The 27634-nt window shown below is 43.4% G+C and overlaps 1 protein-coding gene across 2 annotated transcripts; it reads right to left on the bottom strand.

Moving 5' to 3' along the window:
* Positions 1 to 27634, bottom strand: OXLD1 (oxidoreductase like domain containing 1). 2 transcript variants are annotated; one of them, XM_086931002.1, is made up of 2 exons: positions 27513 to 27634; positions 1 to 877 (listed from the first exon to the last, which is right to left on the bottom strand). In XM_086931002.1, the coding sequence occupies exons 1-2, from the start codon at positions 27552 to 27554 to the stop codon at positions 383 to 385; spliced, it is 537 nt and encodes a 178-aa protein (XP_086787128.1). In that variant the 5' UTR covers positions 27555 to 27634; the 3' UTR covers positions 1 to 382. The 2 variants fall into 2 exon arrangements, with proteins under 2 accessions (XP_086787128.1, XP_086787129.1); XM_086931003.1 differs by having other exon boundaries at positions 27396 to 27535.

The following is a 27634-nucleotide window of genomic DNA, read 5'->3' as shown; positions in this document are numbered from 1 at the left end:
GAACTGAATCATTTTATTGCAAAGTAGTGCTCCTTACAGGGTTTCATTTCTCAGCTACAAAAATTATCCAATCAATACAAATAGTAAATATCAGAAATACCAAAATGATGGATCATAAAAACATTGAAAACATGTATTTTAAGGAAATAAATAATAAATATTTCAGTTAAATACGTGCTACCCTCCCAGATATTTGCATAATGGGTCACCCTGATGTTTCAGAGCGTAGGATACATGCTAAATTTCGTTCTGCCTGTATTTCCTCTTTCCATCCATTAGACAGACAATGGGTTGCTTGGTCACTCCAATACCTGATGTTCTTTCTTGCTCTATGGTAAAATATAGTCAAACCGGCACAACCACTACTTTTAGCATGGCAGTATCACACATCTGCCGCTTTCATCCTCAACCTCATCTCCATCTTCAGATACATTTTCATGTTCTCGTCCGTGACATGTTCTTCAATGGCAGCCAATGCCCTCTCGCCACCATTGTGGTAATGTTGTAGCAGGTCTTCAGCATACTGGATCCAAACACAGTTCATACATCCACTCATGCAGCAATGTGCTGGAGGGGGAACTGACAGGGGCAGAAAGATCGCATCATGATCTGATACAGCATCCACTCCGACTGAATCAGAATCCTGTTTTTTGAGCAATCCACTAGTAGTAGATTCTGAAGAAATATTCACTCCTCCATCAGGTGAATGGATGTTGTTTTTGGGCCCACTCTCCTCACTTTCAGAGCAAAAGTTAGCACTCAGGCTGAGGGTGTTAATAAAGTTTCCATCAGATTTAGCTACGGAGGAAGGTGGGGGAGTTTGCAGTGGTCGGAGCCTCCAGTAATATTTAAACAGTTTCAGGGTTCCCCATGACATCTACAAAAAAAACATAAAGACATAAGGTTAGTTTTATAGGAGTAAAAATTACATCACTTACGCTTAATTTTCAGCTAATTCCACCTAGATTTCATTTAAATTGGTAAGGCGAAACAACCTCATACTTTGACTGTCCCAAACCACATTGCTTTGCCTTACTATAGATGTTCCCCTTTGTGTTTATTTTTTAAGCCATTTTTGCATTTGGTTGCATTCCAGGTGAAATCTCAGAAATTGGTGCTAGTTCAATTATTAAAAAAAGTAATCAAGGAAATAATGGTACAGTAAATGTAGTGCTCGTGGAGGATGCCAAGAATATAAAACTGCCCAAAAAACATGATTCTCTGAAAAGGGGACTGTGTGCTCCAAGCTAAACATCTGAGCTCTAAAACATACAAACAGGGCAATGTATTAGGAAGCTCTGTTTGAGATACAAATATTTAAGAATTATTGATATGACTGGTGATGTAAATGTCTTAGGCACCATTGTCTGAAAGTTCAATCAACCAGCACCTGGATAAATATAAACTTCCAGCATTAGAGGACCTAACCAACATGCCCATATTTTGCCAGAAACTAAGTTACAAAAAGGTATTAAGGCACAATCACGGCTTTACAATATGGAGTCCGCAGGAATTAACAAACATAATAAGTATGCTATAGAAACCTTTACCTTCTCAAGTCAAGGTTACCCCGGTTTTAATATGCAGGCATGGGAAGAGGAGCTTTCTATGCCATTCCGTTTTTCGTATCTTCCCTTTAAGGACTTTGATGGCTCCTGGACTTTAAAGTGGCAAATATACATATTATATGTCTATGTCCATCATTGTTAGAGGCACAATAGAAATCCCTCAAGCCCATTTTCACAGTGGAAGGTACCTATCTCTCCTGACATTTCGAACTTACCAGACTCTCCCAATGGGACAAATATCGCCCCGGTCTTGGTGCCTATCTCCCCAGACACTTCTGTTACAGTTATACATGGGTCACCTGGCCCATGTGTGTTTGGTTTGCTCTCAGCCCCTATCATCAGTGGGACTGAATCCTCCAGTAATCACCACCAATTAGTCCATCTGGCTGAAATCACTCCTGGTCCCCTCAGACCAGAAGATTCACACTTAGTTCTTGATACCGATCACACCACTCCAATGTTATCATGGCCATCCTTTGTGGATAGCACAAAATTGGATGTCTCCAATACTGTCCCCCTCCCCCCTCCTTCACACACAGGTGATAGCCTAGTCCCCACTCACCTATTATCCGCTGCAGCTTCTGAGGGAATTCTTACATCTGCTACACTCATTTCTCCTATACAATCACACATAGAGGATGGTCTAGACTCCACTCACCTACTACCTACCACAATATCTGAAGGAACCCCTACAGTGGGTACACTCATCTCACCTATCCCATCATTGAACTCAGGGACCCCTCCCCAACCTCAAGGGGGGATCTACTATACCACTCTTGCAATAGACATGCATATTGATACTACGGACAGTTTGCCTCCCCAAACAGTTCATACACCAACACCTATTACATACTCTCCCATCTCTGTCCTGATCGACCAAATTAATGAGCTAGCATCCAGCATATTTTAAGGATGATATGCTTAATCTTTCAACCATCACAAAAGATCTTCTTATCCTACACAGAGCCACCAATGACACAGTGAATCTGATCAGTCTCCAAACGAGAAACTATTGCCCCACAAATGCTCCCATTGACAACTCTATTCAACACAACCAAAACTATGCCCAACCTAGTAGGCCTACACCCTATGTCTCACTCCTGATTAACACCATTCCTGGTAGTTTATACTCTGTTTCTGTGTCAAAGAGACCAAGCGATCATCTTTCAGACAGCAACATTGATGTACCTCTTATATTCTATGCCCTGGATTCTGACAATAGTATGTCTCATTGCAGCGCTATTCAATCCATTGTAACCAACCCCCTCAGAGAACCTACACTTAATAACAGAGCTGTTAACAGAGATAACCTCACAAATATCAATTTAGGACCGACTGCTTCAATCCCCTCGTTCAACAAGCTGAAGTGTGGGCTTTTAAATTGTAGATCTGCCAGCAAACATGCTACTGATATTTTCAATCTCATTTTAGTTGACGACTTAGACATTTTGGTCCTCACAGAAACTTGACTAAAGAGCTCCTCATCTCCCATTCTCGACCTACTGGTTCCTCCCTCCCATGATTTAATTCGACTTGATAGGATTGGGAAACTTGGTGGAGGGGTAGCCTGCATTTATCGTAACTCACTATCAGTCAAACAAGCGGATTCCATTGAACTTTCTTTGTGTGATTATCTTTGCATCAATATCTCAGATTCTAAGCATATCACTTGTAAGCTACACATATTTTACCACCCCCCCAGGTGATAATTTGACTTGTATTGATGAGATTATGGAGATCATGGCATCCATTTCCAACTCCCTAGTTCCTCATATTTTCTTAGGTGATTTCAACCTCCATTGGAACAATGCAAATGATCATATTGTAGACTGTTTTACAGAATTTCTGTCAGAGCAGGAGTTATCCCAATTCTGTGACAGTCCAACACATAACAAGGGAGAGACTTTGGACCTCATCATTGCAAAATCTAACATCATCCTACTGGAATCCATCACACCCTGCGATTGGTCTGATCATTACTGCATCCTCTTCTCCATCAATACCGAAGTTATGCATAAAAGGGGACAACCCTCAAAGTTAAAGCAATGGAAACGGAATCTACAAATTATCAATCCCATCTCCTTGGTAAACCAGTGCAACTCTGCTCTGGCCCTCATGACTGACATAACTGATGTACATGAGCTTACAACCTTCTACAACAACAAGATACTCAAAACTCTGGACTCCACAGTGCCGCTACAGGAAAAAAATGTCTCCACTAAGATTTCCAAGCCTTGGTTCAATGAAGACCTGAACTTGGAGCGTAGACAGCTAAGAGCTGCTGAACGTCTTTGGAAATCGACTCCTAACATTCTCAATCTGGAGCATCTTAGAAAGTTAAGGAATTCGTACAATAGGAAGATTCTTAAGGCAAAGGCAGACTTTTTCTGAACTCAGCTGAACCAAGCAAGCAACCGACCAAAAAAAACTCTTTGAAATTATCATGCAACAATCTTGCAATACAACTAACTACAGTGAGTTAAATGACCTGGCCACTCCTACATGTGACGTGCTTGCCAATTTCTTCCATGAAAAGACTAGAACTATTGAGCTAGACATCCAATCAAAGTTGCCCCCCCCCATCTATGGCACTAGATCTCAAATTGGGCGGTTTATCTGAAGCTCATTTTAATTTTAATTTTATTAACCCAAGGGAAGTCACAAAAAAACAATGCCTCTTGGCACACCTTCTTGCCAGTCTCTCAACAAACTATCTACAACACTTTTCAAGCAATCAACCCTTCCAATTATTTCTCGGATCCCTTGCCACCTGCCCTTTTCAAGATTTTAAAACCTCTATACTACCACTATGGTCTAAAATTGTAAACGCCTCCCTGATTCAAGGTGTTATTCCGGACGGTCTTCAAATAGGACAGGTCACTCCTATACTAAAGAAGGCTGACGCCTCTCCATCTGATCCTAACAACTACCGTCCTATAACTAATATCCCCATATTGGAGAAATGTGTTCAAAAACAATTATGAAATCACATTGAGAACTTCAACCTCTTAGACAGTCACCAATCGGGCTTCCGAAGTGGACACAGCACAGTATCTGCACTCACGCACATTATGGATGATATACTAATCATGCTTGATCGAAATGAATCATGCCTTTTGATACTTCTTGATCGGTCTTCCGCCTTCGATACGGTCAAGCACGACAACCTCTTGTCCCTATTGGAAAGAAGGATGGGCCTCTCGGGCACTGTGCTACAGTGGTTCTCCTCCTTCCTGAATAACAGATCTCAAAGATTCAAGATGAAGAATATACTCTCGCAACCATCCATGGTAACTCTTGGTGTGCCTCAGGGATCTGCCCTCTCACCCATTCTCTTCAATCTGTTAATGGAACCTCTGGCGAATGCTTTGAATGCTGCGAACATTCTATATCACCTATTAGCGGATGACACCCAGCTATACCTTAAAATCACCTCGCCAGACAACTTCATTACTCTAAATACTACGCTTCTGAACACGCAAAGCTGGCTCACTAACAACCATCTGATGCTGAACACCAAAAAAACGGAAATCATTCTCATCTCACCTCCAAACTACACTCCAAAGATTGACCTCTGGTTAAAACACCTAACCTCCTTTGATTGTCTCCCCCTCCTCATAGACTCGGCAAAATCCCTAGGTGTCACCATTGACAAACATCTGAATATGCAGTCGCACATCTCTACTACCACCAAGGGAGCTAATCACAAGATGAGTATATTAAGGAAACGTAAACCCTTCCTCCCGCAGGCCTCTAGAACTACCAAGACTTGACTATGAAAGCACCACACTCTCTGGTCTCCCTAAATACAGGCGTGCACCACAGAGAGCAGCTCTGAATGCTGCGGCTAGACTGGTATCAGGAACCAAATGAAACAGTCACATCTCACGAACCTTGAAAGCACTGAACTGGTTGCCGTATGAAGCATGAATTCACCTTACAGTGGCGTGCATGACGCACAAAGCAATTCACAACAATACAACCAGTTACTTGGCGCTAAAGTTGGAAAAATCAGGAGGCTGGAGACAACTAGGAAGTGCGAGCACTCTACTTCTGAAACCCCAATCCTTCCGGAAGAAGAGAACAGGCTGTAGAGCTTTCTCAGGGATTGCTCCAAAGATTTGGAACTCTCTACCACCCCTAGTGTGTGGAATCACCTCCTTTACTGTATTCAAAAAGGAAGTAAAAAGTCTACTAATGAACAATCTCATGTCCTAAGTTTAAGTATGGGATGTATTTGATTGTATGTCTTTTCAGCACAACCCCTGTTGCTCTACAATTGTCTGCAGATTATTGTTTCGCTGGATGTAGATCTGTTTGATCATTTTTACTTTTATATATCTACCTTTAATCGATCTAAGAATATGTTTGTCTAATAGCACAATGTCCTTAAGTTCAGTAACTGTCTAATGCACGTCGTTCTGCAGATTCTATTGCTGGTCCTTTACTTTTTCTATGTTATTACTTTTCATTTATATTTCTATTATGACAAATTGACATTTTATTTGTGTTGACTACCTCTTCCATTGTTATTCCTCTACTGTAAAGCGCTCTGATAACCTCGTGGGTCACGTTTGCGCTATATAAGACTCTATAAATAAATAAATAAATCAGGACAATTTCAGAGGCACCGGCACGTTTTAAAAGCAATAACTAAAACTTCTGCCACATTGGTAACATTTATAGGTCACACGTACTGGGTGTGGGGAAAAAGTTCTGAGACTGTCGATGTTGGGAAGGTTTAATGCATTAGTTTGCACTTTTTAATTACTGTTTGTATTTTTATGATAAATTATTTAGTAGGTAATGTTTTAAGATATGTAAATAATTGTATATGGTTTTAATGGAATTTAAACAAAACATTTATTTCATTCATTAGACTTACAATAATAACTCTTCTGTTCAGCATGAAAACCCACATGCAGCACATGCTTTCCTAGGCAGGGTTCCAATTTAATTAAACATTGAGCTTCTCTTCTGCATCTCAGATGAAATGATAAGCTACTAAAGATAATGCTACTGGCAAATTATGCCTGAAATATGTATACTGGCTACAGATATTGATAATCTATTTAGAATGAGCCATTCAATTCAATCAGTTCTTTATAGGTCTGTTCCATGTACCACTGAAATGCTTTAGATGGCTGAGACTTTTCATTTACTAAAGTCGAAAAGGGGGGGCAGATGTGATTGCCTGTAGCCTCCACGGTATCCCTCGAGAAAGGTTTTGTGGCCACTCAGGCCTAAACCGATTTCCTTGAGGCAGGCTCCATTTTCCAAAGTTATGAATCCCAACCCTCTGTATACTTTTTTTTCAGACAGGAAGCTTTTACATAAGTAACCAACACTGCTCTTCACTCTTTATTAGTCATCCAGCAGCAGGTAGTCCCTGCAAGAGCTGCATACCTCTCTCTCTCTCTCTCTCCCTCTCAATTGTTTACGCACATTTTTAAAGTACATTAGTGGGATTAAAGTTAAACATACATCTTCAGAAGGACAGTGATTGCGTTTATTGTTTACTACTTTTATTGAGTGAGCTCTGCTAGTACCCTGTGTGCGCTGTACCAGTGATGTCACTTTCTATGAGGAGTGCCACAAAGACTATTTACCTCTGGAAACCTTGAAAATTGACTTCCATACGTATCAAAATTAGCTAAGCACAAATCAACCTGTGATGGTCTAGATTCTACTCTAATAAGAAAACATTTGGTTTTGGTGCATCTTCAGCGATATGTTGATTACTCTCTTCTCCAAGGTATTTATGAATAGGACAGCAGTGGCAGAGCAATTTTGTTTGGTGTGGTGGATTAGGCTTCGAGGTTTTACAGCAACACTGAGCTCCCTAGCTGTTCCTGGCACGTCCAAAGGGCAACAACCGAAGTACTGTAGGCACGAAGATTTGATATGTGCACTATGCAAATTAACTGCTTGCATTTCCAATACAAATGCAGTTAATACAATCAATAATAAAAGTTTTAATTGGCATAGTAGTAGGCCATCAGTGTTGGGACAAAAATAGTGTTTTTAGATGTAGACACTGCGTTACCTCTGCACTATTGAGAGCAAAAGTATTACATGGTTTATGCACGGGGCATGGGGCAAGGGTACATGCAACTGCAAACTCAACATACGACAAAGGAAGACGAAGTATTATTGCTAGGTTGCTAGCACTGGGCACAAAGATGTATTAATGCCATTTCCTGTCATTGCCCTTCGCTCCCCTTCCTAGTATTGGGCGAGACTATATTTTGGATGGAGGTCCAGGGATTGCAATGTGAGGGGAGGACTTTCTCTATACTGATGCCTTCTTAGACCTCAGACTTCGCATGATTAAAATCAGCGTGGAAGATGGCACTCTGTTGAAGCTTAGAGTGCGATTGGGATCTGCAGCACAACACAACAAATTAATGTGCAGCAATTCACTTGCTCGAACGCAAAGCAAAACACTCACTTCTCGCTCAGTGCATGGCTATACTTTTTTTTTTAATACCCTTCGCTTGGAATATGTGTGAAAGCTAGTAATCTGGCAAACGGTGATGTCAGAACCCCTTTCCGAGGGCCACGAGGCATGCAGGGGTTACTGGGGGGTTTGGCCTTTGACTCCTGATGTCTCTAGCAACTCGGCCAAGTACCCCTGGTGCACTTGACTCTCAGAGGTAGCAGTCCAAGGCTCCCTCCAGGGGAGGTGGTGTGTGGTGTGTGGTGTGTGTGGGGGGGGGGGGGGGGGTAGGGGGGGAGGGAGTGTGAATATAATTTAGTGAACACGACTCATAACTCAAAAGAGTGCACAGCAGTGTCAATAAATCAATGTACAGTCAAATACTTATTTATATAATAAAAAGAAGAATTTAATTTCTAACTCAATGCATTTAAAGCAGTGTTCCGGCATATATAAACAATAACACAACCCCCATCCCACCTACTCTTCATAATGTAGTAGGGGTCATTCACAGTCATTGGTGTCCCCATGCAGGGAATGTTCACTAGTAGAGTTTAACTCAAACGTCCACTCTGACTCGTCGTAAAATAGTCAAAAGTGTCTTGACACCGCAGTGCCTCAGCAGCGTTTCCCTTTGGGCCTGATAGGCCTGTAACCAGGCTTACCCGCTCCAGCAGCGAGGTGGCTTGCAATGTCCCAACGAGTGCCCCAACCGCGGGCATTCACACTGCTCTGGTCCTGTTCGGATAGTAGCTCCACGCATCTTTTTCTCCTGAGCATTCGCAGATGACTCCAGCAGAGAGCGAGGTTGCTCCAGTGCCCCGCCGGCACCGTAAGTCTTGAGTTCCTCACTTGTGTGAGATGCACAAACAGTGTCTTTCTCAGCTGCACAGGGGCTGCTCTGGCTCAATACTCATTGCTTCATGGTGACCTATGGGTCACGGCTCACATTTCTCGGGTGACTGCTGATCCCTGCAACCACCTAGGTATCGGCAGCTCTTTCTGGCATACATGGTTGCTATTAACTCTAGTGGCCAAGATGTTAGCCCTTACCACACGGTAGTCCCTCTTGACATATGAGGTCGCTGCTAGGCTCCACTCAAGCTCCTGCCCTTTGTATCCCACAATAACTTTCACAGCGGCTACTTCTGGCATATGGGGTCACCGCAACAGGCGCCGCACTACTTTACTCATCCAGCACTATACTCTGCTCATGGCTGCCATCTCCTGGCATACGAGGATCACTGACTGGAATCTGCACACAGGCAGCAACCGAATAAGTGCAGCAGACGTCTCCCCACACCAGCAGTCCATGCGATTGGTTCCCCACTGGACATTGCTCCCTCCAATGTGTTCCTCTTCCTCACAGAGCACACTCGTCTTGGCAACGAGGCAGGCGCTGGTGTGACACAGCAGGTGGTCTGGGTTTCTGTGGGTGACCCAGCAGGCCAAGGCCTGCTAGTCACCGAGTAGGGAGACTAGCATGCCTTGGCCCCGAGGCCTGGCCTAAGGCAGAAATCTTGCAGAGCTTCCATTGCTCACACAACCCATCTGGCTACTTAGTCGATGACAAATTATGGGGTTTTAACCTTCCCTTCTTTTCTCTCTCTTCTTCCTCTTGAAAGGCTGTCTGTCACAACAGGAGAGATTCCGAAGTAGACACACTCACAACACACGATATGGGAGTGACTAGAGTTCACACCTGGATGTCAACCACAGTGATAGGAGCATCAAAAGGTCCTACTCATTATGATTCTCTTATCAGACCCATCTCCTTCCTCAAATGTGTCCAAAACCCTTCCTTGTGATCTATCACTTAATCAAAGAGCACCCTTTGATGTATACTAGGAGTCTCTCTATCCTTCAAGTGTGTCCCACCCAGCTCACAGAAATGCAGCAATACAAAAATCTGTCTGGGGGTTGCCATTCATGTAATCAAAAGGCAGGCTTGGGCGTCCCAAAATGGAACCAAGGCCCCTCCATGTATTGTAACATTCCAGGCACACTTGCACTCAGGGTATGGTAAGAGCACATACACTATTCAGTACTGTTACCTCCATGCGTTGTGCCATCACAGACACACATACATTCCTCCCACACATTTGTTCTGTGCACACAGCTCAGTACTGTAGCCTTTATGTGTGTGCCATGGTATGCTACTTGCAAACCCAAACACTGCAAGAACACACATTCCCTATGCATGCACTGCACAACACTTTACCTTTCATGTATTGCACTTCATGCAAACACACATACACCCTGCACATGCTTTCACTACTGCACAGCACTACATCTCTCCTGTAATGTATTCTTCTCCTGTATACATCCAACCAGTACACGCACTGACCATGCATGCACTGAACAGCACTGATGTATTCATGTACAGTACCCTGCCCAGGTACACATACATCCAGAGGAGAGATACCACTCCTGTGCTGCGCAGCATTCTAAATTCAACTGATCTAGTCCAAGGGTGAGTTAATCACATAGTAGCACAACTTTAAAAATGTGATTGAGCCTGTATCCGTCACTCCAGTGACACAGGTTTGAAAGGAAATGTTCACTTCTAGTGATCACTACGCGGTATGCTGCCACCACAGCGCTCATGCTGCTTAACTCTTGGTGAAGGAAGTAGACTTCCACCACTATGAGGGTAGCGCTTTAGGCACCCCTCCTGGTACAATAAAACAGCAATCAGGGAGAAAGGCCTATGTTATGGCACACAAGCCTGATCCGTGTTCACCTATGACAACAAAAATCAGAATTAGGGATTCAGATAACAGTTCAGTTAGGCACTCAGGGCAGGGACATTTCTAGCTCAACAGGCGATAAGGTAATTTTCATTAGGTTCAGCTCTGAAGGAAGGTAGGTGAATCTTCAGTATTCTCGGAATCCCGTACAATTACAACAGTATGAGGGTTCCCTATGTATTCTTAAAAATAAAACTAAAATACAAAATAGGAAAGAAGCATCTTATTAAGGAGCATAGATTTTCTAATCTTACATATGGTATACTACTGCTGAGCTTTCGCATGGTACTATACTACACTGTACAGTTCAGAATCGGAAGCGACATTGTGGCAGGGTACAGATTTAGGCTGGGCACAGACTTCAGGGTGAAAAGGCCTCCTAAGGCACAGGTTAGCTGTAACACCTTTCTTTCGGTTTATTTATGGATTCAAGGGGGACATGTTAGAGTTGCACCATATCTTCCCTCCTGTTCTTGTTAGCAAAAGAACCATTGACACAGACCATCCACCAATCATTTTCAATAGCTGCAACTGGTGCTGCTGCTAGATCCTCCAAAATATTGCTATACACAGACAATATACTGCTTTTGTTATCCAACCTGCAAACATTACTTAAGACCCCTACAAATACAATTGAGGATTTCTTCATCATCTGAGGCTGTGGGGTGAACTGGGATAAAAGTGAGGCACTCCCCATGGCCTAGTCACGACACCTGCCTCTACTGGTGATTAACATTTCTGTTAGAAGACAGAAAGATTGAAATACATGGGAGAAAGGGGTTTGGAAAGAATGGTGGAAGACAATCAGCTGATTACTAAAAATGACCGACTATGTGAGATGGAATCATTTCAATGTATCACTTTGGGGTAGGGAAAAAACTGTCAAAATGTTTGTGGTCTCAAGCTCTATGTATGTGATGGTTATGCTTCCCCTGACACTACCTCTTAGGATGCGACAATTCATAGATAGATGTACAGATATACAATCCTTTATATGGGGGCAGACTTGACCTAGGCTGACCCACTCCAAATTGATGGCCAGTAGACCGCTGGGGAGATTAGGCTTGCCTATCATTCCACATTAATCCCTTTCACAAACAGCTTATATGATGCGCGGGAAGCAGGGAAACACCACTAGGGGCATTTATAAACAGCAGTTCCCATGGGGCTGGAAAGCCACAGCCTTGGTATCTGCAAATCCATTAATGATTAAGGAAATGTTGAAAACATGGCTTTTCTCCCATAAATTGTTTTGCAGTGACCCTAAAATTCACAAGAGATTGCCCATTAAAGGTAACTTCTGGAAAATGTGTAGTGGGTTACACACTATTGACCAGTTTTTCCCCTTTATAAGATTTGCTCTGCCATATATTCATCCACTCGCTCACATTAGTCTCAGGTTCCTGAATGAGTTATGTTGCCACCTAGTCACAAGGGGTCTGGTTGTGATGAACTTTGCATGTGGATATCAAGACCTCTCCAGTATCTGGGATAGGTAAGACATGTCAGGTCCGTTTTAGGAAACAATGGGAGCTAGAAGGCCCTTCTACCCTGATTACTGGTGCGACCTAACCCATATTACAAGGTTAAGTACTTATCCTTAAACCCCTCCTGCGAAGCCCCACTACTCAAAGAAAGCTGGAGTCACCGGATATCAGTCTCACAGTAGATAGCGTGCCTACTGAGTAACAAAAGGTCATCAGGGTTACAGTCTTATAATGTGCTAATGGTCAGGACTATTAGCATTAATAAATGTTGACCAGGGTAAGGTCTCTCTGCCCCTGCAAAGAAGATAAAAAAGATATGTTCCAAGGAGACTTCTTCATTCAGCAACTGCGAATCTCATGTGCGTTGCAAACTTTCAGAAAACAAGACAGGGTGGTTGAGCTTTTATGGTCAGAGCGGCTCAGCTTTGGAATAAACTACCAGCCGCATTAATACCTGCAGCTGACCTACTGTACTTTAGGAAGGCCATAAAAAACTGGCTCTTTCCCATGTAATTATCTTGCACTGATCTGGCCTTTCTCTGTAGCAGTTCGCTCTTATGTCTAAATATAGGTTCTCAGTGGCAGGATACCTGTATGGTACAGTGCACTCTATGTTATAAATAAATCAAAATAAAATAAATTGACTACACTTCTTTGAAAACTGACACCTTGTGATTCAGCCTCTATAGGATTCATAACATTGGCCCAGTCCTCATCTTTGTACTCATGGTGCACTCGTATTTGCTAATTTAACTTGATTTGGACCTTTAAGGGTTTAGAGGATAGTTGTCACACCATTGTATTGTAAAGGCCTGACATAACACCCATGTGGTGCCCCCCTTAAGACGTAATTAATGTAATATGGTTGATCCCTGGAGTTCCCCTGGGGTAGCTCCGAATCTGCTATTGAGGTAATGACTCAGCTGGATGTATTTCCATTTTGGGTAAAGAGCTGAATAATAATTTGTACTTACTGAACGACATTGCTTAACATTTACTGTGTGGTGTAACACATTTAAAATGGAACAATTACACATTTCAAATGGAATAAACAATTACATAAAAACAGAGATTAACCTACCCTTATTCAAAGGATGAGGAGCAGACAGAGGCTTTCATAATTAAATATTTTAGTTTTATCCTTACCTGTAAAATTCTGTAATCTAAATGTAAGAGCAACTTCTGGTGGAAACACCACTAGTATACCAAACGCACAAGTTGTAAAGTATATCAACGAAAAGACATTAAACTATGCCTAGTTTGGGTCACCAATAATCAATCAAGAAATGCACTTTTTGAAAAAAATGTATTTGTGTTTTATATATTCATATGCATTGTCAATAATCAAAAACCATTTATGAACTCGGTATTTGCTTATACATGGCAATTTGTTCCATTAATGGCTGAAATGGCATTTGATCTTATTTTTGATGTATTTAGCAATATCATGTTCACACAAATTCAGCTATACATATATAGTGTTGACAAAGTGTTTCATGTTTATTATTTCCACAGTGCCCCTGAAGAAGGGAGTTTCCCGAAATGCATTGGGCCTTCTTTAAGTTGTGACAATGTTATAATGTGCAAATAATCGATTGACAGTTATGTTTATTCAACTTTGTACAACAGTAGCGTCATAATGATTTTGTTTTGGTATAAGCAAATACCGAGTTCATAAATGGTTTTTGATTATTGACAATGCATATGAATATATAAAACACAATTAACATTTTTTCAAAAAGTGCATTTCTTGATTGATTATTGGTGACCCAAACTAGGCATAGTTTAATGCCTTTTCATTGATATACTTTACAAGTTGTTGTGCGTTTTGTATACTAGTGGTGTTTCCACCAGAAATTGTTCTTTCAATTAGGCTGGCTGCCTTCCAACCAAACAGCACACACACTTTGTTTAAATAGTCTTACACACGGAGTACTTAGCATTTAGGAAAGGTGTGCGCAGGCAATCACCTCATTGTTGTAATCTAAATGTAAACATATTTTTTATATGAATTACACTTTTTGAACTGAACCCTTAATCGGTGATAAAAGCTGTGTACTGTCTCGACTACAGATGTAACTCAATTAGATCCAAGATAAACAGAAATACAAGATCAACAAGAACAAGATTGAAGCACTTATCCAGCATGCGCACATGCCCTCCTATATTGGGTAGAAAGTGTGAATCCAACAAAATATTGGAATTTCCCCTGTACTTCCCACTGACACAGTACTCTGGATGTCATAGCTCTGAATAATATAGAATAAAAATATGGCAGATGAGGGCGGGCCATACTAAATCATCTGGGGACAGTTTTTTCAGATAATTGTACCACCCAGACAACAATGATGCAATTCACAAAGATGCCCGAATTAGTCGTTTCGTTTCAGAACTTTATTCGATTATTGCACAATAATCATAAAAGCATACAAAAAAAGATACATAATAAACATACTTCTCAATACGTTCTGATACAAATTTACTACCAATTTTGGGTTTAAAAACAATGGGTAAAACAATGCTAAGAACAGGTGGCGCTGACTAAAAGGCCATACTTTTCCTAGCGGCCATTGACTTTAAAATAAACTTAGTTGTAAAAAAGCAGATATCACGGTCCTCTAGGGAGAATAACAGACTCATTGCAGATTTTATCGTTATAACAGCCTTTTTTTTAAATAAGGGTTTCAAATATGCGATGCGGAAAGGTAAAAAAAGGTCACAAATCAGTAAAAAATGTGTGGTACTCTGTTTGGTAACACTGCCACAAGGGCAAGGTGCGGATGGATGATGTTTCATGCGTGGGAAGGCCACCAAATGGTGGACAATTCCCAATCGTAATCTGGTTAGGACAAACCGATGGGATGGCCTAGTAACTATTCTCAGGTAATTCTGAGAACCAGAAATAGGTATGTTGGAATAATAAAATTGTGCGGTCGTTAACAACATATTACCATTTCTCCGCGCTTGCGCTTTCTTATCCATGTAACGACTCTTTAGCTCTTTCTTGGGGAAATCAGATAGGCATTCAGGATCTGCCTGGACATCTAAATTAAATGCATCCTTAGTTGTTTTAATTACATAATCAATCCAAGGTATCATTAAGCATTTATCTAGGCGGAGACAATCGCTGATAATGCTCCTAGTGAAGCCAGTTTCTTCTTTAGACCAAATTGCTCTCCACACCAACAGAGGTCTTAAGCTTACCAGGTCAGATAAATACTCCAGCCCCAGTTCCATATGCGTTATCTCAGTTGAGGCCCATTTTGGTAGGCATACATATTTTTTGATAAAACAGTTCTCCTCTATCTGTAGGTCCACATGGCGACAACGCCCCCAAACACCAGATCCATATAATGCGATTGAAGCACATCTGCACCTATAGATATGCAGCACATCAAGGATACGGCGATCCCAGAGTTTAGTTGCAAATTTAAAAACACCATGGATACTCCTGGACATTTTAGCTTTAACATTAGTTACCTCTTGAGACCACATACCATTACAGTTAAACGTTATACCCAAATAACAGAAATTTTTCACAATTTCAATTTTCTTATTATCTATATAAAAGGGTTTCGTCTTCCTCATTTTCTTCCCACACTACATAATAAAAGTTTTTGTAGTGTTAAATTTCAGTTTCCTGCCCTTAATAAATCCAGAAAATGTGTCCATTAGCCTCTGCAAGGCTAGGGGGGTTCTGGATATAAGCACCGAATCATCGGCATAAAGCCGAACGGGGGTGGCCAGGCCGTCCACTTGTGGGGCATCAGAGTTAACCTCCTTAAGTTCAATATCGATAGCATTAATAAAAAGAGAAGAAAGGAGTGGAGCGAGAACGCACCCTTGTCTAATGCCCAGGTTTACCTTAATGCTGTCCGTGCATTCTCCTTCTTGTCCATATCTTATACGGGCAGATAACTTTATATATAATCTTGCCAGGAAATAAATAATCCCAACTGGAGCGCCTTGTTCCAAAAGGGTTGACCATAGCAGCGCGTGGTCGACGAGATCAAACGCGCTGCTAAGATCCGCAAAGCAGAGAAAAAGTGATCCCTGCATTGCGCGGGTATACTTCCCTATTAAGAGGTCTAAATTAATGCACTGTTCTATTGTTCCTAAACCTTTGCGGAACCCAAATTGGGATTTCGCAAGGATGCCACAACCCTCAACCCATTCCTCTAACCTTACCAACATTACTCGACTCATAGTTTTAAGTGATGAGTCTAAAAGGGAGATAGGTCGGTAGTTCTTCGCCTCCGACCTATCTCCCTTTATATATATTGGTATCATTATTGTTTCCCCCCAAGTGGATGGGGTACACTCAACAATTGCCGCGTTGAAAACCTTAGTCAGGACGGGGCCCCATAATTTTATGTCGGCCTTGTACAGGTCGATGGGCACCCCATCAGGGCCCGGTGCTTTCCCTCCCTTGCTAAGTTTAATGGCATACTCTACCTCGGGAACAGTGATGTTCAATGGAACAATTGGCCAATAATTGGACGCCAACTGCGCCAAAAACACCCTCCTTCTCCGGGTCAAAAATGCTAGTAAAATGCGTTACCCAGCAATCTCCACTGACCTGGGCAGTGAGGGCAGGGATATTATCACACTTAAGGAAGGGGCTATTGACAGTATCCCAAAACAGTTTACTGTCAAAAAGTTCAACAGCCTTGGTCAGCTTGTCCCATGCTTCCTCCTGTAATTCATGTTTCCTGCGTTTTAATTGCTCTTTATAAGTAACCCTAAGGTTCTTGATAAACAACCTATCCCTGGGCGTGCTCGCTAGGGCCTTCTTCAACTTCCGTAATGCCACAGAACATGCAGTATCAAACCAACCAGACCTCGGTTTCTTACGACTGGACCTGGGGACAGTTATAAGATTTCCAATTATGTTGTTAATCTCGCTAAAACCATTCAAAATGCTACTCGAGTCCGCATTCTCATCCAAGCAGCAATACAGATTAGGCAGACAAGCCACCACAATTTTTACCAGCAGGTTTTCGGCGTTTTCTCCCCTCCATTTAATCCTAAAACCATTTGGTCAGCATGGGACAATATCAGTGACAATAGATTTAGCTACCGGCCCTTTATTACCCCAGATAGTTAAATCTAATGTAATACAGTTGTGGTCGCTGATCGCAAGATCCAATACAACCAGAACGTTACAAAACCTACTAATATTATATGAGATCAACAGATGGTCGATAACTGGGGCAGCATTCCTACCAGTGAAAGTGGGAACAATATTGCCCTCACTATCCAATGCGGTTTGCAGGGGTACCAAGTCATATTTCGCTAAAACTGAGTTCAATGACTCGCCGTACATATTAGGAATAAAATGTACACACCCATCACCTCTATCGTCATTGAACCCACACGCCTTAGTTAACGATAGTGGGCACGTTTGAAGATTAAAATACCCTCCCCAAATACATACAAAGTTAGCATGATTAACATTACAAATTTTATCCAAAGCCTTCTCCAATTCATTTACTGCAATTGAACGCAGGGGGTCCGGCAAGCTATTGTAATAATTAATCAGCAAAACATTACGGCCATTAGAATGTTGCAACCATAACAACTGTGAATGATATCCAATCTTTTCGTACAAAATGACCTTCACCGGAAAGTCGATTGAGAGCAAGATTAGGAGGCCTCCTTTAGCTCTACCCATAGTTGATCCCTTTCGCTGGCAGGTTGAATGAAACGAAACTCTCATAACTTATATCTATGGGACTTCATGTCTCTTGGAGGCAAAGAATATCGAATCTATCAATGAGTTCTCTCCATCCCAGGGACTCTATTTTACTATTCCAACCAGCGATGTTCCAACATGCTAATTTATAACCACTCTGACAGTCTAATCGCTCTGGTTTGGGGATTATGTTCTGCTCCTTAGATATTACATCAATGGCCCCCTGGACGCTACTATTTGACATACAGGGATTATGTTGTAGACAAACCCCCCCAGTGATCTTCCTTCTCTGGCACGCCTGAGTCCATACTATCTTTAGGGCCATCAACATCCCCTGGATTGGGCCATACTTGGCTTAAAGGCTCTGCCAATTTCAAGGGGTCCCTACCCTCTCCTTCCTGTTCCCAATGAGACCTGCTGTCTTCTAATCGGTACCGTCAATTTACCGCCTCTAAACAGTTGAAGCGGTTATAACTAAGGAACATATCTGGGTTAAAGAGGGGGTCCGGTCTATTCCAATTCCCCCTGTTCAATCCCCTCCTATTTACGCTTGTCCACTCATTAAAGCCTCTCATGGCTACCCCTACATTAGAGGGAGGATAAAAAAAGGTTAATGGTAGGGTCTGGATGGTTTCATCTAACCCTTGATTCGGCCAGGCACATATGTGGGAGACAGTTCTTGGGTCTCTAAAGGAGACCACTATACAGTCGCCTTTTATTTTTCTGGCCGTTCTACCAATCCAGGGTGTTCTCCTTACCATTACAATCTCGCCGATGAAATGGGGGGGGGGGGGGGGGAGCAACAGTCTATTCATACTAAGCCAGTTGATAACCTTGTTTTTAAGTGAAGCGAAGGATTCTTGCACATGCTCCCTCAATGCTGGGATGCCAGCTAAAATAACCACTAGATGGCTGGCTTCGGGTGGTGAGGTCCGGTGTTAGCAATCTCCCGCTCTTACTGGAACATGCTTCTCCCATCTCTTTGGACCGAGAAACAGGTTCCTTAGATATCTCCTGGTCTGCCGTAGGCGGTTTATTTACAGGTTTATCAGTATGGGCAGATTTAATACCACCCTGACTTGGCTGGGGGGTGACATTAGAGGTAGCTACATTTTTATTTCCAGACTCATTAGTAGTTACCTGTGCAGCACCACAAGTGCCCCGTAGCTGATTAGCAGTCGCGGGTGTCTTAAGTGTCTTAGCACGCTCTCTGGCAGCAGATAACTTGTCTAATGTGCTACCATTCCCTTTTACTAGTTTTTCTAGCTGGTCTAGTTTACTAATAATCATTCTAGACCGTTCAATAAGGGGCAATATAAAAGATTTCACCATAACTTCTATTTTACCCAAGAGCTCATTGTTTGTACTAAGTTCAGGATCTAGGATAGTATCGCCAGTCAATACGCTGGGTAGTTGGGGGTTTCCTGCTAGATGAGTTAATTTAGGTATTTTAGCCAAGCTCCCCTTCTGGACCCCATCCCCTCTTTTCCTCTTGCTATTAATATTATTAATTTTTCTTCTTAGAACTATGCTTGAGTTTCGCTCTCGGAACGGGACTTAGTGTTACTTCCGGAGAGCTAAATAATAGAGAGGGGGTAGGGGATAGTGGAGAATTTATAGAGATACCCTGCGGGGATAAGGACTCGTGAGGTTCACCAGAAACTATACTAATTCTGGTGGAATTCAAAGTAGCATCTACAGCGTCTAACTCTTATAGCAAGGAGTCTGACTTGGAGCGTTGGGCGGCAGTTAAATCAGGTGGTCCTGGATCAGGAGAAGCAGCTACCCCAATGTGGCCCAAAGATGAGCGCTTGCCTGTCACTAAATCTAGGGACAATCTTTTTTCCGTCAGGGCTATTTCCTTTTCCAATATATCCGTAGCCCGTTTGAGGAATTGGTCCATGGTCCCCGTTACTACCCCACCCGTAGTACTAAGAGTTACCTTCCTCCCCTTCCCTGAGCGGAGAACCATTGTGTTCTGAATTGATTAGAATACACTCAAAATAGTGAAAATTAAAGGGATAGGGCCTAGCCTGGCCTCGTACGGCCACAGACGGCCCGCCCTTTGCCCGGGCTTAGCCCCGAGCTAGGTCCCGCGATGCGCGGTGGGAACATGAGTTAAGTACACAAAAGAAGGCGGGCACGCCCGGGAAGAGGCAACAGCTGTGGATGATGCAAAGTATGCTGGTCCTCGCAGTCCCGGGCTCCCGCTGCGAGTCCTAGCGATCAGGGTCCTTCACACAACCAAAGCCTCCTGGCAGCCAAAACGGGAAAGAGCACAGGGATAGTCCAACGTGGACCTGAAAACAAGCAGTCCCTTAGAGTCCTGCTGCGAGCGGCTCCCGCGAAGCGGGGGCCGTGAGCAGTAATGAGCTGGTGGAGGAAGGCGGGGCACGCCCGGGAAGAGGCACCAGCTGTGGATGATGCAAAGTATGCTGGTCCTCGCAATCCCGGGCTCCCGCTGTGAGTCCTAGCGATCAGGGTCCTTCACACAACCAAAGCGTCCTGGCAGCCAAAACGGGAAAGAGCACAGGGATAGTCCGAATTAGTCAATATCATCCCGTGAGGTAGAGGTCTCAATGGCTGTGTAGAGGAATACTGCCACCTCTTCCTATGCCTAATTACAACTCTGAATTTTCCTTAGCCATTTCTTCAACTGTTCATGTCATCTCACCTCTTTTAACGGAGAATGGTAAGCAAATCAGAACTATTGTAACATGCAGTAAGCAGAATATCACAGCTTCACTCTTCAACCAAAATATTAGTGGATTTCCAGTTCTGGTAGAAGTAAACGCATATCCAGAATAGAATAGGTGAATTGGTGAAAGATGGCAGGATGTAGACCTTTAAACCAACACAAAGGCAACACCGCTCTCATGGAGGTTACAAACAACATTGGAAGCATTATACAAAAAGATCCTATTTTGGGTCGTGAAAAGACTGCTACAGAAAGGAATACTAAAAGTGACCAGAAAATTCTGAAAAGAATTAAGGGACCATTAGTATTCATATATACACTGTGGTATCATTGGTGTCACGGAAAGCAACTTGACGCAATCTTTGAGGCATGGTTTGAATTTGAGAAAGATCACTTGAACATTTCATTATGACATGCTGATTTGCTTCACCGTCCAAGCAATAATGATTACCACAAAGGTAAGATCTCCTTCCTCACTCCTTTTCGTCTGTTCAGATTAAATTATTTTTAGCACCATGATCTCTTCCTATTGTTTCTATATGCTTTTTAATTGTTTTGTCTCTGAAATTTTCTCCCCCCACTCGCTGCTAAAACTGTACGTATCCTTCTAAATGAAATTTAATGAAAAGCTCATAAAATGGTTTCCCATCTAGCACCCCACTTCCATATCAGAGTTGTCCCATTTTAGTTCAACATCAACATCTTTTCATGAAAGCTTTTACCTTCCTTTTAAATTCAATTGATAACTTTATGCCCTGTGGATTTTAAATAGGAAGGTAAGTTTCTATATTACAGATGCATCAATGATCCACAAACTGTAAAAAAATATATTTTAACCGGGTTGTATTATTAACAATTATTATTTCTTTCATATAGTGCCTTGTGCCGCAGTTTCTGCAGTTATGAAGTCAATGAACATACACTTATAACTTTTACCTAATTAACTGGTTCTCAATTAACCGACACAGGCCTGATAAGATTCTATCTCAGACCTGTAGATCGCAGCATATGAGAATTGTGGACATGTACTTGCTGAAGACTGTTGTCCAGTACGCCGTGCTTTACTTTAAAATACAGTAGAAGGTCTCCTACTGCATTTGTACTATTCTTATTGTATTCAGTTGTATGACATAACCATAAAACAACTGAGAAAAAAAAATAATGACACAACGCATAACAAAGTGCATTCTACGTCAAAATGATAAACAAGAGTGTGGTATATGTATTGTTGCTGGGCATTTCGTGCTGTGTCACAAGATGCACAATAGTAGTTCTATGTATTAATGTGGTTTGATTTAGGCCAAGGTTCCAGGATCTGGCTCATTGGGAGTTACGATTAGTTTCACTCTGACTGTAGCTCTGGGCATGCAGGGACCTGGTCGTGGGCTCCTACTAGAAACGAGACAATAAACACAGTGCTTTAAATGGAAAAAAATAAGTGCAGGTACTCATTAAATTGAGTTGGGGGCGTGGCTAGTGGGCAGGGTTAGAGGCAGGGTGAGACATGATGATAAAAACACTCCTTTTGAGTATTTATTTTGCCCTTGCATTACCCTGGACAGTTGTCTCAAATTTTCCATATGTGCAGATTAACAGGTACATATGCTACTAAAGGGTGGTGTGAAGTACTTCTAGGAGCAATGCAAGGAGCTTCTAAACCCTGAATGCAGCCAAGCAATCAACAGAACTATTAGCCCTTCCAGGCTAAGAATCAATGTGCACCAGGACGAGAGAGAATGGCATAGCATCATTAATAACAAGTATTAGACACATTTCTTTTCACATACCTCCATGGGTGTCCTGATGCTAATCTCTCGATTCCTCCCACACTCACTTCTCTCCCATTTTTATTCATTTCTCTTGCTGCCCCACTATATTTACCCCTAAGGTATACTATAATCCTCTACTATCACTCTGTCTATTTCTAATCTGCTATCTATGTGCCTCCGTTACTCTTTCTATAGCCGTATCGATCTCTTCCCCATTTCTGTCTGCACTTACCCCTTCTGTCTCTTCTTTACCTTCTTTCACCCCATTCTCCTTCCTCTTCCCTCGGCAGAAGGCCACAGGGGCGGAGAGCTTGCAGTGGCACATAGTGAGCACTGCAGGGTCGTGAGAATGTGCAGAGTCGAGTAGGGAAGAGGTCAGGGGAAGAACAATACTGGCCTCTGATGGGCAGGTCAGTACACCTCCTCCCACCTCACCTGGACTCCAGGCAGGCCGCGTAGGCCATCTCCACCACCTCATCCCTGTCACTTTCCCAGCAGGTGGACAGGGGTGGTGGTGGAATTGCAGGAGCAAGTGAGTCAGGCCTCAGTGGGAGGCCAATCGTTTAATGGCACAGTCACTGATACAGGCTCTCTTCCCTCCCACCCATTCACGGTGCCAATACACTAACAAGACAACCCGCATAGAGGCCTTGCAGAGGGTGGCTGTCTGAGGACAATAAGAGCTTCGGGAGCAGAGGCCCGCTTACTTCTGCGGCAGGCCTCCAGCAGGCGCCAAAACAGCAAACAAGCTGCCAAATAAACAGGGCACAGCTGGCCCTCAGGCACCGGCCCAGTGCCCATCTGATCAATCCAAGTACCGATATTCTCCTTGGCAGGACTTAAAATGTGGGGGGGTCTGTGGGGATCCGAGCACGCCCAGTTTATGGGGGGGGCCCGAAAGGGGTCACTAGGGGGCTCTATTTTTGAGCCTCAAAGGTCAAATATAGGGTGACCAGACGTCCCGGTTTTTAGGTCTTGCCTGAGCCAACGCATGCGCTGTCTGGCGAGACATTTAGTAGATGCTTTAAAAGAGCTACCTTGCCGGCCACCAGCTTGCTATTACACGTACAAGCGTGCGCGACGTGCCCAGTTGCCATCTGGCTTTCAGCGTGCACGTGAATCGACTCCCCTACCCCCTCCTTCCCCCGTGTGGCTCACTTTTGCTTTCATGGCCATGCGGCGTTACTTTTATGGTCACGCGGCCACTGCATGTTTATTTTTACAAATTAAACCTTGAAAAACGTTCTTAGCTCCGCCTAGCCTTAAAATAACCCTTTCTCTCATATGCCCCTGCGCCGGCACTATTCATTGCGCTACACTAACACTGCGTTAACCACAGTACCTGCGCCGACGCTTCCACTGCTGGCACAGTCTCCAGATCTACGTTGCGACTGCTTCCAGCGGTACACAAGTCCTGTCCCTAAATCTAGGCTTCAAGCGGGCAGTCTCTATGCAGCCATGCTTCAATAACTCCTTCTTTTCGCAGACTCAGCATTTCATCTTCACTGTCAAACTCTTTGTAGAGCTGCACAGACACGTCTATAGATCTTGACTGGCACTGTAACATGGGCTGGGTCTCTAGCTCTACCCTGGCCTTTGCTATGGACTGGCACAGTCTACACTGGCACGAACAGGAGTTCCGCAGCGTTACCTAGGCGCCGCCGTCTCTCTGCCCCCTCTCTTTGGTCGGGTGGGTGAAGGGGGCAGGAAGTAATGCTCAGCAGCTGGCCCAGCCCGCGTCCATTCTGCACATCCTGAAATTAGCGGCTCTTAGGCTGTGGGCGCTGCTGGCAGCAGGCCGCGTCCCGCCCTCAGCCCACTCCCCGCCTTTGGACGGGGCCCAGTGGCGCTTGACGCTCTCCAAGCACAATCCGATTAAGAGAGCATCACGGTCTCTTGTTTCTCTGTCTAGCGAGCCAGCCCCAACATCATTAAGTGGCACAGGGGGAAGCTGGCAGTAGCCAGCGGCCCTGCCTGTGGGCACCGAGGAGAGTGTCTGCCAGGGCCTGCCTGAATCCCAGCGCCAGGCTCCACCGTGCCAAGCCATGTGCTGGGCGGCAAAGCTGCCCATCCTACCATCACGTTGTGAAAAGGGCTATTGCAGTCTGTTTTTGGTGGGTAAGGAATATTTGTGTGTGGAGAAAACTACTTCTCAAATAGGAAGCTAAATAGTTATGTCACGTCATGAGCTTTTGTCTAGCACCTTATGTGCATAGTATGGCCAGGGCTTTAATAGGGCCGGGTCCTGCCAGAGCTCAGTGCCAGCAGGTCTGAAAGGCAGATGTTGATACGGGTCCTTATCAGGCTCTCAGTTTTTGCCCTCACCATCAGCAGCACCTCCCTTCATGCCTCTAATGTAGCTTCAAAGAGACTCAGCATAATTCTTTCACAGTCTCAGAATGCCAGAACTGAAGCATGTTCACTATTATAGTCAACAACGCAGTAGTTGTTGCTTATTTAGCTTATGCAACTAACCGCCATTGACAAAGCCAATAGTCCTGGCTTGCTGTAGGTGTAATATAAGTTGAAATATTATATAATTGGGTGCAATGAGAGAAGCAGCAAAATACCAGTCGAGTGGAGCTCTATGCTAGGCACAATTTTTTTAGTTAATATGTTTAAGCCACGTCCTTAATTACATCGACATGCTCCTTTGAGAGAGACCACCCCCCCCAGTGTTTTCATCCCTCTTAAAGCCTTGGGCATGGCACCATAGCATAACGATAGGAACAAGATCATTTGTGTGTCTTACTATTAGAATTTTGCCTGGTCACATATCCTGAGACTTTTTACAACCCCTCTTTTCAGACAGACCTTCATTCGTAGCCATGGCTGCAGACAGTGTCATCATTTCTTCAAGACTGAATAAAATAAAAAGTGCAGAAATGGGAAGGGCTTTGGGTCAGACCAATTCAGCCATTGGCTCACATGTGGTTTTCATGGTTTACCACTGCTTGAATAGGCTGTCCATGAAAACAGTGGCATTTTGGGGGAACTTTCTTTATACCATTTGTTTTGACATTAAGGCGCGGATTTAGAGTTTGGTGGAGAGGGTACTCTGTTCCAGCAGTGGCAGAGCACTATCTCCCCCAAACTCACAGTTCACCATCCCGATTTAGAGGTGAGCGGACCTTAAATATGGCAACAGCGTAGCCGACTCCAGCTCCATTGCCAGCACCCTCCTTCGACAGCCCAACGGGGTACGGGCACCGGAGGTTAGCCATCTGACTGCCCCACCCCAGATTTAGAGTTGGCGGTCAGATGGCTTTTTTGTGCTCTCTGTGACTGCCAGGTAAAACCTCCCTGTGAGAGACAGTACTTTTTTTTTTTTTAACTGACCCACGCACCATGGGAGGACAAGCATTGGCATAGCCAATAGGTCTCGTCTTTGGGACCTTATAAGTGTTTAGCCATGCAACAGTTGATGTTGTTGCACCAAGGATATTGTGCTGCATAACTAAATACTTATAAGGTCCCAAAAGCGAGACTTATTGGTTATGCCAATGCTTGTTGTTGGTGTTTCGGGTAAGCATGCGCGGGCACTGCTTAAGCAAATCAAGCTAATGCGCTTCCTGTACCCCTGGCATCTCCACACCAGCTCGAACAGAGGCTCAACTAGAGTGCCCAGAACTCTTTGGTAGTGTGCTTTCATCGCACCATTGTGTCGATCAATGGTAACTCAAGTGGGATCATTTAGCAGCTTAAACCACTTTGTGTGAGAAACTGCCTATATTTTTATATCTCTTCTGTACTTCTGATCATGGGAAACTTGCTTGTAAAAGACCAGTCAAACAAAAGTTAGATGTAAATTAATACAAACGTGTTTGCACAGAAGGAAATTTTATGTAACTGCATCATAACGAGGATGTGACAGCCCTATTTTGCAAGTGTGAGAACAGCAGGCTGATTTTGTGTACTGCAACGCTGGCCTGTAGGATCGCCCAGTTGTTTGGAACACCACAAGTCTCTCGGCGTGTTTACCGCCAGTGTTGAAGCCTCAGAGGGGCCTATTCAGTGTCCTGGCGACAAGCACCTGCGGGCGACGAAGGGGAGGAAGGAGCATTTGCACTGATGAACATAACGCCCTTGGGCACAGTAGTAGGAAGCGTGGAGATGCAGGGGCTCTAAGAAGGGGTGAAAACACGACAAAGAATCTTTAACATGCAAATGGTCTTTTAAAGACCTGTGAAGTACTCGGGTGCGGCTGTATGTGCGTCCGGGAAGCTGTCTCAGCCTGGGCTGCCACACAGAGGGGGCGGAGGGGCTCTGAGGAGCCCTAGAGCTGACCGCTTGTAAGAGCAGGGGGTACTGCTACACTAGTTATCTTTATTTAGACCATGCTCCTACTTAGATAGGCCACACCCCTTTGAGGTTTGCCCTGCACCTTTTAGAGCACCTCCCCGTTTTTTCTCTCCCAATTAAAGCCTTGCTCCTTGGCACTGGAAAAGTGCTGTTACTCAGCTTGATTAAAAACAAGAAGTGCCGATACTAAGTAACTGTGAGTACCGGCCCATTTAAAGCACTGAATAAACGTGTTTCCAATGTTTCCCTGCGTGTTCCATTTATTCCTTGTATGCAACAATGAGTAGAAAGGAAAAAGAAAGCAAAGAACGTGGAGACATTAACATTAAGTTGAAACTTAAAAGAAGCGGTTTTTTTTGCAGGAGACTCCACAACCAACATTAAAGTAAACAAATTAAACCCAAGCAATCAGAATTACATGCATTTAAAACATGCAACGGAAAGAACACGAGATGTTAAACATAAAGTAATGCTTATAAATGCACAATATTATTACTGCAATATGCGTACATGAAACCAATGCATACATAAGAAGCATATTGCTAAGTAGCTACTGTGCGATCAACGAGATTATTTCGTGATAAACACATCGTAAGAAAAAAGCAACACAGAGATAGCTTTAAAAGTACATAAAACGTACTTTATACTTGTTTAGGAAAGAAGATGGAAAGAGACTAAGTAACATACCTAGACAATACACAGACACAAGTTTAATAATGATGCATGCCAGGATAGCGGTGTCGAGGCGATGACTTAATTACTTGCCAAGCTAGGAAGAAAGGGGCAGTCGTAACATAGTCTTACCCGACCCGCCTTCGAGATTGCCTTTAAACTATGCATCCCCATCAAGCTGCGCTTCGACCCTCAAGGAAACCCATTGCCATGTATGAGGTCACCGTAGTCGTCAGGCATTTACAGGAACTACA

Source organism: Lissotriton vulgaris, chromosome 7, assembly GCF_964263255.1.
Source record: "Lissotriton vulgaris chromosome 7, aLisVul1.2, whole genome shotgun sequence".
NCBI classification, from domain to species: Eukaryota; Metazoa; Chordata; class Amphibia; order Caudata; family Salamandridae; genus Lissotriton; species Lissotriton vulgaris.
This window is presented reverse-complemented; position numbering and strand designations above follow the sequence as displayed.

Coding starts and splice junctions, on each gene's coding strand:
- OXLD1 (XM_086931002.1), bottom strand. CDS start 27,554: ATGGGGATGCATAGTTTAAAGGCAATCTCGAAGGCGGGTCGG. Junction 878..27,512: donor CAATCTCGAAGGCGGGTCGG/GTAAGACTATGT, acceptor TTTTTTTTGTAG/ATGTCATGGGGAACCCTGAA.